Source organism: Eptatretus burgeri, chromosome 9, assembly GCF_056783735.1.
Source record: "Eptatretus burgeri isolate ZD-2024b chromosome 9, Ebu_testis_v1, whole genome shotgun sequence".
NCBI classification, from domain to species: domain Eukaryota; kingdom Metazoa; phylum Chordata; class Myxini; order Myxiniformes; family Myxinidae; genus Eptatretus; species Eptatretus burgeri.
This window is the reverse complement of record NC_140969.1, coordinates 33,202,610-33,217,813: the sequence shown is the minus strand read 5'-3', so window position 1 is coordinate 33,217,813 and position 15,204 is coordinate 33,202,610. Positions and strand designations below refer to the sequence as shown.

The 15,204-nt window shown below is 45.1% G+C and overlaps 1 protein-coding gene across 4 annotated transcripts in view; it reads right to left on the bottom strand.

Annotated features, from left to right (window-relative positions):
• LOC147019866 (uncharacterized) overlaps window positions 1-7,994 on the bottom strand; it is a 254,067-nt gene extending 246,073 nt beyond the window's left edge. For 2 of the 4 annotated variants that reach the window (XM_085894648.1, XM_085894647.1), the window contains exons 1-3: window positions 6,483-6,869; window positions 5,981-6,040; window positions 3,249-3,308 (exon numbers count right to left, since the gene is read on the bottom strand). In XM_085894648.1, coding sequence (XP_085750774.1) covers window positions 3,249-3,308; window positions 5,981-6,040; window positions 6,483-6,584 — 222 coding nt within the window. In that variant the 5' untranslated portion in view covers window positions 6,585-6,869. Of the gene's footprint in view, window positions 1-3,248; window positions 3,309-5,980; window positions 6,041-6,482; window positions 6,870-7,901 lie in introns of those variants that run through there. The other 2 variants (XM_085894649.1, XM_085894650.1) reach the window with 2 other exon arrangements.
• Window positions 7,995-15,204: the final 7,210 nt, after the last annotated feature.

The window sequence follows — 15,204 nt, the reverse complement described above, 5'->3', positions numbered from 1 at the left end:
GTCATGTTGACGTACGACCTGATGATCCCATCGAGTGTGAAGATAGAAAACAAAGCCTCGCAAAGAAAACAAATTAAGGATCAGACATCCTTGTCAGGAACAAAAAGGAAAAGACAGCATTGCTGATCGAGATATCAGTTTCCAGCGATTTTGCCTTAAATAATGCAGTAATCAAGAAAACGATCAAATACCAAGATCTCAAAAATGAGATCAAGAGATCTTGGAAGCTGAAGAGTGTCTAAATTGCACCAGTGATAACTGGAGCAACAGGAATAAGAAAGAAGAACTTCACTGAGATTTTGAAAAACATCCCTGGGAATATTACCACAACTTAACCACAATTCGAGGTAGTCCAGGGTTTCGTGACGATCAAGAAAAGCGCCCTCGGAACAAAACTCTGAGAAAAACAAAAGTTGAACAGTTTGGTCGATGAACTGTGATCTCTTACCGAAGCGAAGATGGATAGTTTGAGTCCTGGTAGGACTTCATTCCATCTCCTCAAACCCACAAATGGAGAAAACAACCAACGACACACATATACATACATACATACATACATAGGCACACTTGCGGGGTGTGCTTACACATTGTGTAAACATACAAACCATGCTTCCCCATTGGCTCGGGTCACTCACCTGAATTTTAAAAAAATTATTTATATTTTCATTGACTCGTACGGGCCCGTAGGTGCGTGCCCGTAGGTGAGTGCCAGTATGTGCAGCCGTCTCTTGCCCCTCTCTCTTGCCCCCCCTCTCTCTCCCCCTCTCCCTCCCCTCTCTTGCCGCCTCTCTCCCTCCCCCCCCACTCTCCCCCTAGTCTCGCCCTTCCTCTCTCCCCCTCCTCTCTCGCCCCTCTCTCACCCCCCACTCTCATCCCCCTCTCCCATCCCCTCTCTCTCGCCTCCTCCGCTCTCCCCCTCTCTTGCATTGTGATGCCCCCTCTCTCTCACCCCCTCTCTCTCAACCCCTCTCTCACCCCCTCTCTTGCCCCCTCTCTCCCCCCTCCTCTCTCGCCCCTCTTTCTGTAAATGTATTCACAAATGTCTACCAAGCGCAACAATTAATTCAAACCTTTGGAAAAAACAGCTTTCAAACCCTTGGGAAACAGCTGTTTCCCTTGGGAAAATTCAAACCTTTGGATTAATTAATAATTTGAACAATTAATTCGAACCTTGGGAAAAAAAACAGCTTTCAAACCTTGGGAAACACTTGGGAAACAGCTGAAACGGATAAAGAACGATATCAAACCTTGAAAAGGCACATACTCAGGTCCCCAGCGTCAATTGTGACATCTACCAAACGAAGAAGAAGAATTGTGACGTCAATCGTGCAAATTTTTTTTTTTAATTGTGACATCATTCGCGATGTCATAGCACTGTGTCCTGTCATTGGTCGACAGATAAATGGCCGTAACTTGGGAACCGCTCGTCCGATTGATATCAAACCTTGAAAAGGCACATCCGCGGGGCCCCGGCAATATTCCTGGCAAGTTTCAATCAGATCGGACTGTCAATCGTGCAAAATAAATAAATAAATAAATAAACATACATTATTTGTGACGTCATAGCACCGTGTCTTGTCATTGGTCGACAGATAAATGGCCGTAACTTGGGAACCGCTTATCCGATTAATATCAAACCTTGAAAACGCACATCCGCGGGTCCGCAGCAATATTCTTGGCAAGTTTCAATCAGATCGGACCGTCAATCGTGCAAATAAATAAATTGTGACGTCATTTGTGATGTCATAGCACCGTGTCTTGTCATTGGTCAACAGATAAATGGCCATAATTTGGCAACCGCTCGTCCGATTAATATCAAACCTCGAAAAGGCACATCCGCGGGTCCCCAGCAATATTCCTGGCAAGCTTCAATCAGATCGGACCGTCAATCTTGCAAAAAAAATAAATAATAATAATAATAATAATTAATAAATAAATCAACATTAATTGTGACGTCATTCGTGACGTCATAGCACCGTGTCTTGTCATTGGTCGACAGATAAATGGCCGTAACTTGGGAACCGCTCGTCCGATTGACATCAAACCTCAAAAAGGCACATCTGCGGGCCCCTGGCAATACTCTTGGCAAGTTTCAATCAGATTGGACCAGCGGTCGTCGAGAAACGGCGGTCGCAGACAAACAGACAGACAGACACATACACACAGATTGCTGGAATTATAGATAGATGAATGTTGTGCAACGATTCTGTGAATTTTTTTTTCCAGTGGACTGGCTTCGATGTCCATCGGCACGCACAATTTCAGCTTTCCACGTCACTCGGAAGGTACCGATCTTTCACGTCCGTCAGTCAGTGGTAAGAAATATATGTATACTAGTGATACCCCTGCACATGCACGGGATAGTAGTACAACATAGCTGGTAGCAGACGACAGATAGTACACAGGGAATGACAAAAATACGCATTGTGCAAAATGCAAGTGGTACTATGGAATGCCAAGACTTCCCAAACATTGTCGGCATGTCCTCTAAGTGCCAGAGCAATTTCATAGGGATCGTGTAACGGTGAGCCGAGTTTTTAGTGTGCAAGCTTGGTATTATAAAATATATATACACAAACACACACACACACACACACACACACACACACACACACACACACACACACACACACACACACACACACACACACACACACACACACCTCATCCATTTATCGTAGAAATGCGATCATGGAAGTGATGTGTGTTGCTTGTACGTTTCATCTGTTGGCCACATTAACCACACAGGGTCGACCAAACACGTCCAATGTATGTAAAACATCATCTTGAAATATCTCCCAGGGGTGGGGCGGAGGAAAGAGGATTGGGAAGGAGATTACGGTGGTCCCATGGTCTGATCAGGTATCCGATTTCGCTGTAAGAATTACAGTTAGAATGAGCTCCATTTCCTTACAATGGCTTGACAAAAATTGTAAAATTATTTCACTCTATGCGGTTGGATAGATTGTTTGATGCTGTTTATATAGCACGAGTGTTCACAAATACTTGTTTATTACATCTTATTATTTGCATTGCATGTTTGGCGTTGATGACGCTTACGCACCACACACAAACTACACCACACTGTGCACACATGCACATGCCCCCATTCTACATCGTGACATTCTTACATGTCTCCTTAGGTTCCATAATCTCTGCTTCACCTCTTCCGCTCAACTGAATAATTCTGGAGGTGAATGTATTGTTGGTGCAGTTGCATGTTCCTGGACTATTGAATGACATCATACCTTGAAAAGAGTGAAAATGGAGACTGAATCCCAAAGAAAATCTGAAAATCTCTTCTGTTTCTGTAAGATATAAACAATGGCACAGAACACGTGGTATTAGTCAAACTGGTTTTGGTAAATTGGTTTCACTTGTTATGGGGAAATCACCCATTGCAGTGCAAAAAATATGATTGCTTTTCCAGTACTTGTTAACAATGATTTGTGTGAACTTCAACATAGTCTTCTGTCTTTTTCATCTTGAGATGACTTGGATATCGATTTTTGTTTTCCAAAACCATATCCAACAAACCACCCGACAATCTTGACTTGACACCAAGTGACTATTGTTTGTTTGGATATCTGATTTCTGAGCTGCATGGTATACAGTTTCAAAAGGACCACTCCTTGATGTCTATCATTGATGAATCGCTGAAGGAGTAGTAAGAATGTTTCTATTATTCGGGCCTGGTTTCTTTGAAAATCAGATAGGCTACATTCATTGAAATTAAGGATGAATAAATACAATGAGAAATAAAGTTGAATTTTGTCATCTTGTTTCTTTCTACCTGAGACGCAAAGCATTTTGAATGCCGTACAAATTGATCCTGACACTGTGTTTCACAAACATTCCTCCTACAGGATGGCCGTGACTTCTGTTTCGCTCACTTGCCATTCTCGTTTCTGTTTTGACAAGACAGATATCTGTACCAGTCATGGGATTGGTATTTATGCAAAGAGATCCATCCCACATTGACCAGGTTTTGTACCAACACCTCCTCAGCCTCTCCAGTACCCAGGCATTACAATATAATCTAATCATTTGATATTTTTCAGTGTAATGTCAGACCCACTTTATGATGACAACTCCATATACACCTGTCTTTTTGCTCAAAAGGACCAATGAATAAGCACCCATCGCAACTTTCTATTCCTTAACTACGATGGTGTTAGCTGCTGTATGTCAATTGGCTGGGAATTTCCACTGCAACAACCATCAATGGCAATGCAGCAGAGACCTTTTGCTTTTCCACAGCACTGACCCAATCCTGACCTCAGCATGTCATATGTCCTCCCTCCTGGACTTGGTAATTGACTAACTTACAAACAAAACTCGATTGTTCTTCCACTACTCTGCTTGGTTTTACTGACCATGTTATTCGTGGAAATACCATCTCTCTGACTGGGGTTAAAGAGTGACCACCGCATTGCAAATTCTGGTTATTCATTCAGGCCGAATGGCAGGGACTGCAATCAACCTCTTGTATGAGGATTGGACTTCCCTCTCCTCTTTGTCAGACACTGGCTCCACCTGGAAAAGTTTTCAAAAAAAAAAAGGTTTGCTCCATCTCATGGACAGGTTTATTCCATCTCATCTGCAGCTAACATATCCATCAGCGAGGTCCTGGTGCACCAAATTATCTAGAGAGGCATTGGCTATCAAACATCTTTCTTTCTCACCAGCAATTGCAAACCTGGCAAAGGACAACTTCCACAAATCTCACAAAAATTTCATAGATGATTATGAAAACATCCCCTGAAAAAAAAAATCTGAAGGCTCCACTCGACAATGCTTCTCCTTCTTCTAAGTCCTACTGGCACCTTTAAAAGTGAGGATCTTGTGTGCCCCTTCCCCCCCCCCCCCCACCATCCCTTCTCCCATCTTAAATGGCAGAACAGCTCACTCCACTTGAGACAAGGCTCATATACCCAACCCATTACTCCCAGTCCTCATCTTATTCCCACGTACCAAATACTTCCTGGTCACTGACATTTTCACTCAAGAAAGTAAAGAAAGTTCTGCCCAGCTTTTAATATGCGTCATTCAGGTCAGGTCAGGTATGGGAGCATGCGGCAGAGCAGCGCGTCACTGCGTCCACTTTCCGCCGATACTCCAGGGGGCCTCCGTCTGGCCATCCCCCAGGCAGATGCCTGGCCCATCCCTATCTTCTTGAGATGCCGATCAACCTGCTGCAACCACGAGGCACGTGGTCAGCCCACTGGCCTCCTCCACTCACGAAACTCCCTCGCTGAATCAGGTGAGCAGGATCAGCGTCAGGAAAACGAGCCACATGTCCATACAGCCGCAGCTGACGCTCACGGACTATGCAGGTAACAAATCTCATTTGAGTCTCTCTCAGCAACCGCTCGTTGGACACAAAGTTCGCCCAGCGATAGCCAAGGATCCTCCGAAGAGACTGGCACCAAAGGAATTAAGCCTCCATCTTAGATCCCTGGTCAGAGTCCAAGTCACACATCATATGTAGCAAGACTGGAAGCACCGAGGACCTGAAGACTCAGACCTTCGTCCTCCTGCACAGATACCGGCTGTGCCACACCCTATGATGCAGTGAATGCATGGCTGCCACACCACAATCCTTTTTCCAACATGGCTGCCACACCACATGACCTATGACGTCATGATTATCATTTAAACATTCCACATGAGTAGTCACTGATGGTGAAAATTTCATATCAATTGGATAAACAGTTGCAGAGAAAACAGAGAAAATAATTTGCATGGACGTACGTACGTATGGACGGACGGACAACCCGAAAACATAATGCCTCCGGTAACTTCGTCAGCGGAGGCATAAAAAACCCCCTGTTGTGTGACTCATTTGGTCATGTACTCTTAAATGTCTCCTGAGGTTCCACAATCTCTGCTCCACATATTTTGTACAAACTAATAATTCTGAAGGTGAATGTGTTGCTGATGAAGTTGTTTGTGTGTTGAGTAATGTGTGTCGTCATACCTTTGAAGGGAAGATCGTGGAGATTGCATCCCAAAGGCAATCCCAAAATCCCCGCGGCTTCTGTGGGAAAGACAGAGGGACACCAAGGATCGAGAATTAGATGACGTGTTTTTGGTGAATTGCTTGCGCTTGTTGTCTCCAGCCCCTCAGACAAGGTCGGAATCGAGGGACGTAAAAATGAGCTCCAACCGACCGACCGATCATCCGTCCATGGACTATTGTGTACACAATATCTCAAAAATAGTTGAACATTTAGCTTTCATATTACAGATATCTATTACTCATGAAATTATCTCAACCTAATTAGATCACCGTGTGATTGGCTGAATTCTGTTCCCATGGCAACCATCTCACCAACTTGCCTTGTGTACCAGATATTTCAAAAACCGTTCAATATTGAACTTTCATATTACACAGATATGTTCCTGTTAACACCCATAAAACGGGACCCAGAGTATCAGCTCCTTGTTGAGGCTGCAGAGATTCGGACCCACCAAGGTACCTTTATGTTTCCTTGTACCCTCCTGAGGGTAACCTTCCTCTCGGTCGAAGGGTGCACGACCTTTATCATGGAATGTCTTGAGATTACATTCAGGCGATTCATATAATATGTTGAAAGAGATGTGAAGAGCAGTCAGACAAGATCAAAGAAAAGAGTATTAGTATATACTCCCTCACTGACATAAAGGGAAATGAGACAACGATCACGTGACATCTTACTCGTGACCCATTAATTAATTGTGAAGAATTTGCTGAAGGAAAAACAAAATGGCGGACTTTGATCATATCGTTCATTATTTGTTAATACCAATTCTCACACGATATTTAAGTCGAGGAAGACTCTCTGTCGACGTACATCGGTCTTTCAACATTTCCGTGATTTAAATTATTTATTTTACGTGAACAAAAACAGCACTGAACACATTTTTAACCCCCACCCACCACGACCCCCTCCACCACCTACACCCCTCCAATTCCAATCCTCTGGTGTTAGAATCCTTCAAACCCTCCGACCCCCGAATCGTTTTCTCCTCACAAACTTCTTCCCTTCTCTTCCCATTCCTTTCATCTCCCTCTCCCCATCTGATCTCTCTCACCTCAGTAATAATCTTGTTAAATTTGCGTATGTAATAAATGCACGGTACAGTCCCCCTTTCCACGTTGAATCGGGGTTCGTGAAAGCACGAAATCATCTCCTGAAGACCCAAGGCGACCCGCTGGAATCCCTACAAATTGGTGTTTCTCATAAAAGGGGCCACGACCTGGTGACCACGTCATGGCGTCGGTGTGGTGAATGTGAAATTCCTGTGTGAAGGAAGGACCGTCGATCGCGACAAAACCCGCCGCGGTGGTCGCTCGTTGGGAGAAAACGGGTCAAACGGAGGAACCAACACCCGAGTGGGGAAAAAGTTTGGTTTTCCACCAACAAAACAACGAATCCCTTCACTTCACTTACTGGGTTCTTGTAACATCGAACCAGGTTAACACTTACTGGGTACTTGTAACATCGAACCAGGTTAACACTGACTGGGTACTTGTAACATCGAACCAGGTTAACACTTACTGGGTACTTGTAACATCGAACCAGGTTAACACTTACTGGGTACTTGTAACATCGAACCAGGTTAACACTTACTGGGTACTTGTAACATCGAACCAGGTTAACACTTACTGGGTACTTGTAACATCGAACCAGGTTAACACTTACTGGGTACTTGTAACATCGAACCAGGTTAACACTTACTGGGTACTTGTGACATCGAACCAGGTTAACACTTACTGGGTACTTGTAACATCGAACCAGGTTAACACTTACTGGGTACTTGTGACATCGAACCAGGTTAACATGTCTCAGTACGAGTTCCGAGGATTCTGAACAATGTAATCAATCCGAGACTCGAACTCCTCGTTTCCAACTCACCGGTTTAAAGTACGAAGTTAACGAGTCATGGTGAAACACCAACAATCTCAAGGCCATGGGGATCAGAATAACGTAAGCCCACTTCATCGTGCCGTCGTACGAAGGGACAATGAATTGGAATTTGAAAGTCGTGAGAACAAATCGCTCGACTCGTCTGTGACGTCATTTGCAATTGTGTGTTCCAGTATGCGTTATTATACTTTTGTGATTTCAAATATATCGTTTTAATGTTAATTTTTTTTCCTCCTAATTTTTATCACAGTTGACATAAAGGCACAGAGAACAATACAAAACTTATGGCTTGAAATCCTGTCTGGGAGAAATTTATTAATTCCAAACTTATTCATTCAGGGCATTCGTGGTGTTATTCACAATGAGACAACGTGTTTCTGCGCTTGAAAATATTGTTACAGATATGTCATTGTGGTCATTGGATTAATTTGTAATACTTATTTAATTGTACATGTTCGCTGAAGTGTGACGTACGTCATGAATGTGATGAACGACACAGCGTCCAGTATCGTTGAGAATCGTTTCAAATCCAGAGTAATGTTCCGGGAGTAAACAGCTTGCTTACAGCTTGCCAAGCAGCTTGCTTGCTTCAAGGTGATCGAGCAAGCACTCCAACGGAACGGAGTGCTCGTAACCGCTTAACAACATGGCGGTCTCCATGGAAACAACGTTATCGTGGTACTCGAGGAAATGCTGTCAGGGTCGTCATTTCCAGTTTTACTCGATCCTCTTGTGACAACTTCCCCAAACAAATTTATTATGTTCGCAGGGGCGACAGAGTCCGAGGAAGAGGGGAAAAAAGATCAATTAAAACTGTGAGCAGTGGGGCAGGGGCCCAAGCATCCCTTGTCCAAAAGGAAGCCATTTCACAACACACCTATGACGTCATCGTTTACTACACATATATTCCCCAGGGGTGCTCGATCATATGTGGCAAGTCTCACATCAATCGGTTAAACTCTGTTGAAGAAGAAGATTTTTAAGAGGTTCACCTTTAGTCCAACATTTCAACAGCATTCAACGGATTCATGTGAAACTTGGCACATATGATCGAGCACCCCTGGGGAATATTTTTGTTGTTAACGATGATGTCATAGGTCACGTGGTTTGAAATTGCTTCCTTTTGGACAAGGGATGCCTTGGGCTCCAGTGATGCAGGCATCACTGCTCACAGTTTTCATTTATCTTTCTTTCCCCTTTCCTCGTACTCCGTCGTCCCTGTGAACATAATAAATTTGTCTTTGGCTCTCATCCGAGCCTGGACAATGTCGACATAAAAAAATAATATGGCGGACAAAGCACGTGATCTGTGAGCTCTGAGCTCCATCATTAGGAAATGGAGAGAATATGGAACTACCCAGACTCTTCCTGGAGCTGGCCGTCCGACAAAACTGAGGAACTGGGCAAGAAGGACCTTATCAGGGAGGTGACCAAGAACCCACACACTGTTAATTTGGCCTTTTAACCTTTTAGTTATGTTCCAGCAAATACAACCCATCCCTTTGCTGACAGGAATATTAAGGAGGAGTAAGAGGAGGGAAGAGGAGAGGAGGGAGGGTGAGGGCAGGGAGAGGAGGGAGATGAAGGGAGAGTGAGGAGGGGTGGGGAAGCAAGGAAGCAGGGGGGAGCAAGTGGGGTTGGGGGAGCAAGGAGAGGGGAGGGGAGCAAATAGGGACAAAAAAGCAGGAAACAATGTGCAAATTAAACATGGGAACCATCTTCTGGGATGCCAAAGGATGCATACTGATCGATTTCCTGCCAAAATAATCCAACTCTCACATCCATAGAGCAAGACTGGAAGCACCAAGGACCTGAAGACTTGGTCCTTCATCCTCCTGCACAGGTACGGCAGTTCCACACCCCATGATCCAGTGAAACCATGACTCCCCAGGCCCGACCCAGACGTCTGTTGACCTCTGACTCACAGCCAACAGAGAGATGAATATCACTGCCAAGGTAAGTGAATCTCTCCACGACCTCAACATCCTCACCACAAACAGACACAGACAGGACAGCAGCATCCAAGATGTCATTGAAAGCCTGGATCTTAGTTTTGACCCAGGAAACCTGTAATCCCAGCGGCTCCGACTCCTCATTCAGCACCTCAATGGTCTCCAAAAGGATATCTAAAGTCTCCGCAAAGATGACTGCATCATCTGCGAAATCAAGGTCAGAAATCTTGATATTCCCAAATGATGCACCACAGCTTGATCTCTCCGACATCCTCCCCAGAATCCAGTCCATACAAGTGCTGAAAAGTGTGGGGGCCAGAAAACACCCCTGACGAACTCCAGTAACAACTGGAAATAAGTCAGAGATGGTACCACCACATCTCACAGCACTCTCAGTACCAGAGTAGAGTTCAGACATCAGATCTATCAGTTTTGGTGGCACCCCACGAAGACCAAGAATCCACCAGAGGGCCTCCCGATTCGCTGAATCAAACGCTCTCCAGAGATCAACATAGGCAGCAAGCAGCCCCTGCCGAAACTGTTGTCTGCGGTGAAGACCCGAAGAGCAAGGATATGGTCAATCGTTGACCTCTTTGGTGTAAAGCCTGACTGCTCTGGACGCTGGTGCTCAAGCAGATGGTGGCAACCCTCATTAAGAATTATCTGAGCAAAGACCATACCTGCACTGAGAGCAGCGTCACCCCTCAGTAGTTGGTGCAGTCTTGGCGATCACCCTTCCCTTTCCAGAGAGGGACAACAAGGCCCCTCTTACAGTCAGTTGGGATGATGCCTGTGTTCCAGGAAGAGCACAGAACTGCATGCAACGACACGAGTGCAGCGTTTCCACCAGCCTTGAGATGTTCAGCATGGATGCCACAGATCCCTGGAGCTTTACCCCATTTTAACCGGTTCATGGCAGCCTATGTTTCCACAAACGAAGGTGGACCACAGTTGATTGGAGGGTCAGCAACAGTGATTGAAACACCACTGACGTCCAACTTGACAGCTGATGGATCAGCCTGGTACAACCGCTCAAAGTAACCGGACCAGCGGGCCCACACTTTGGACTCCTCTCTCAAGACCCTGCCACCCTCTGCTTTAACGGCAGTACACCGAGGGATGGGCTTGGAACGCAATGCGCGAATTCTCCTGAAAGCAGGATGAGAATCACTTGACCACAGGTGATGCTCTACCCCCTCACAGATTCCTCGCACATAGGCCTCCTTGTCCACCCTTAGCGCACATACAGTTTTACGCCTCAGCTCCTTGAACAGCTCAGCTCTGCCATTCAGCCTGGCTCTGCGACTTTGGGTCACGGTATCCAGTGTCTCTTGAGAGACAAAATTCTTCTTCGCCCTGCAGGACATTCCAGGCAACCACCCGAAGGGACCGCCTCAGGTTAACCCAAGGAGACCGCCATCTAGTGGACGACACCTCAGCACCACTCCAACACACTCTCCCGTAATCTGACCCGGGAATGTTACCCCGTGGTTTGCCTCCTGTCATCAAAGATTTGGGGTCCCGAAGGCATTGCCCCAATCCTGTCATCAGGCGAGTCATCCGATGCGTCATTGAGTATTCCAAAAATGCCATCAGTGCCTGTGTTCTCAAGTTATGTTCAACTGTTCTTCCTTAATCTCTGACTGGCTATCTTCAACCAGATGGGTGGCAGCCTAAAGTGAAGAATGGGCAAAAGAGAACAATGTGAATCTTCTTCTTCTTCTTTCAGCTGCTCCCGTTAGGGGTCGCCACAGCGGATCATCCGTGTGATCCGCATAGTGATTTGGCACAGGTTTTACGCCGGATGCCCTTCCTGACGCAACCCTGGTCACCTCTTACGACACAGGGATATGGTACACCTATTTTAACCGGGGTATACACCGGCCCAGTATACTGGTACTCATTTCGCCGACCTCGGAAGGATGACAGGCTGAGTCAACCCCCTGGTGTATTAATTCAGTGGCCCAACGGGGCTTGAACTCAGGACCTTTTGGATCCCAAGCCGCTGCCCTAACCACTGCGCCAACACACCAGGCTTGGAAACAACTTCCACATCCTCTTCATAAAATAATCATCAAACAACTTCCACATCTGCTTGAAGATAGCCAATGTGAATGTGAGGATGAAAAACTATACAAGAAAGGTAGAAAAACAGATCCTCTACACTCCTGGTCTGTGAGCTTCCTTCCAATAAAAAGCATTGAACATATTGTTATGGCCCAACGATTGAGGTTCGCCATGAGGGTAAGCACTTGCGTTAAGACACCACAAACTGGGCACATTTATAATGCAAGCAATTTATGAAATCAAGGGTGAGGAAAGGTAGATGGACAAACAAGCAAATGTTTTATTTTGTACATTATTTGTCCAGCAGGGGAAAGCAAGGATTGGTGAGGTGTGGCAAAGGAAATGCAATGATTTACAAATACAAGAGACACAATGCAGAGTTACCCAGAAACTAAAACTTCGACAATCTTAATTATACTCACATAACAGGCACCATCAGAATTATTCCCTGAGTAAATTAGAAAGTCCAGAGAAAGAGAGAGAATGTACGAGTTGGTTTCGACCTCTCGATTTCCAGGCCAGGTCGACATACCAACACAAACGCAGTCCCTAATAGGGGGAAGGGGCGAGGAAAACTGAGGGCGTCCACAGTGCATGGTCAGAGGAGGCACTTCCTCTCTCTGTCCTTTTCACCTTGTCATTTACCACAGGTCATCTTCCATCTGCTTGGAAATCAGCCAACATCATGGCATCACATACAAAGGTGCAAAAACAGATCCCCTTAACTACAGACAAGTTAACTTACTTTCAATCATCAGCAAGGACATGGATCCATCATTGCAGTTGACATAAAATTATTCCTTTTCTACAACAGCTAGCCTCAACTCAGGTCATCAATTTGGATTCAGACCTGGTCACTCTACCTTGGACATGCTGCTTCTATTCTCCCATCCATGGATGGAGGCCCTCAATATCATTAATGACATCAGAGCCATATATTTGGACGTATCTCAAGCTTTCTATGCAGTCTGGCATCCTAACTTACTCTCCACACCATCTCCCAATGGAATCAAAGGTCAATTCCACTCTTAGATTGCTGACTTCCTCCGCTCTTGTAGCCAACATGTGGTTCTCAACAAAATCCTTTCATCTCCTCTCCCTGTCAAGACTGGAGTACCCCAAGGCAGTGTTCTCGGCCCCATATTATTCCTAATCTTCATCAATGATCTCTCTGACTCTGGAAAATCCTCTTCATCTCTTTGCTGATGACTCCACTCTCTGCCGTGAGATTCATCATCCTTTTGACACAGGTAGCAGCCTCTTCCTTCTCTCTTCAGACCTTGACAAAAGCAGAAACTGGTCAAGTACTTGAAGTATTATTTTAACCCGAAGAAAACCTGCACACTCACTCTCTCTCTCTTCGAAAGGACCACACCACAAACCCTCCTATCTACTTTCTCAACAACCCTCTTTCAGGAATTCAGGCACTTCTACTCTTTGGTCTCACTCTCAGCCATGATCTCTCTTGGGCATGCCACATTTCAAAGTTGGCCGCCAAAGCCAGATGCCGACTGCGCATCCTCCGTCATGTGATGTCCTTCCTTGGCACACCTGAGCTACTATCCACAAACAAGGCTTTCATCCTCAGCTTGATGAAATGCTGATCTCAACTCTGTGCTGGCAACCCTGTCTCACACCTTTCTCAGCTTGACACCATGGAAAGCAAGGCTTTCAAGATCACTGGAATCTCTCGTAATGAAGCTGAGTCGATGGGCCTATCACTTCACCATCGCCGACAGGTCGGTGGACTCTGTCTTCCACCTCCTTTCTGGTCTTGCATCCTCTGCCCTCTCTGTGCTTTGCCCCCACCCCCCCAGGTATCTGCAGGATGCATGGTGTAGACAAGCATCCTCCTCCTTGTGAAACTGCCAAAATCCAGAACTACTGCTCCCTCCACTCATATGTTCCTCTTTTTCCCACCTGTGGAACCAACTTCCACACCCTTGAATCTAATTCTTCCCGACAGGTCTTCAAGACAGCGGTTCACCAACATCGAAATTTTACTTCTGTATCCATCATGTCCACCCTTTACGTTCTCCCCTACCCCTCATTATATCCTGCTTCCTTGTTTGCCCGTCTCCGAATATTTTCTCCCTCCACCCTGTTGAGGGATTACCAAATTACTGTTAGCATTTCCCCCTTCGCCTGCTTGCTATTCCTTTGGTTATGTTTCGTCCTGATCCGTTCTGTGTTCTTGTTCTTCCACGAGCGTTACTTAAGTTTTTTTATTTTAAAAAAGACTAGAAAGACACTCTTCGACATCATGACGTTATCAGATGTGCCTCCACCCACATTATGACATTGTTACACATACTGCACAACGTTTGATTTCAATTCCTGAACCCAGATTCAAAATATTAAATAATTCGGGCTGGCAGAACACGTGTCCAATCAGGTTGCAATATAAACCATGTATTCCCCATGACGACTCAATCATAATTATGTCGTTTCACGCAGATTGATGAAGCGGTTCAAGAAAAATAAATTTGTAATGATTTTCATTCAATCCAATATGGCTGCCAGACCACATAACCTATTGGTGATTCATGAACATCCTGGTATTCCCAAGTCTTGGGGAACATGTGTGTGAAGTTCCCCTCGATCTGTTAAACCATCTGGAGAAAAAGATTTTTCAATGTTTATTTTTCAAAAAATCATCGCTGCAAAATCATGTGACCTATGACATTATCAGTGGAGAACCTTTGGTTTCTCATGGAAAGGCGATCATGCCTGTCAAGTTTTGCCTCGATTTGTTTAGCCATTTAGGAGAAGAAGATTTTTGAACATTATTTACATGTTAAAAACAATATGGCTGCCAAACCATGTGACCGATGACGTCATCAATTTATTTTCCCCATACAACTGAGCCCGAGATGACCCTCAAAAGTTTTCATACTGATCGGATAAAGTGTTTGACGTATGTAAATATGACATCATAACAAAGCCACCTTTGACATCATCAAAGAAAATCACACTTGTTTGCCATGGCGAGTACCTTGCAGGTGTCAAGTTTCAATTTTTTCCATGGAGGGGGTTTCAGAGCGACAGAGGTCCGAAGTTCTTCCTTTTTCCAACATGGCTGCTACATCACATGACCAACGGCGTCATGATTCTCATTAAAACATTCTATGCGAGTCGTCGCTCCTTTCGTGAAAATTTTGTGTCAATTGGAAAGGCAGTTGCAGAGAAATCAGAAAGTAATGAGCATGGACAGACGTACGTACGGACAGAACCTGAAAACATAATGCCTCCGGGGACTTCGTCAGTGGAGG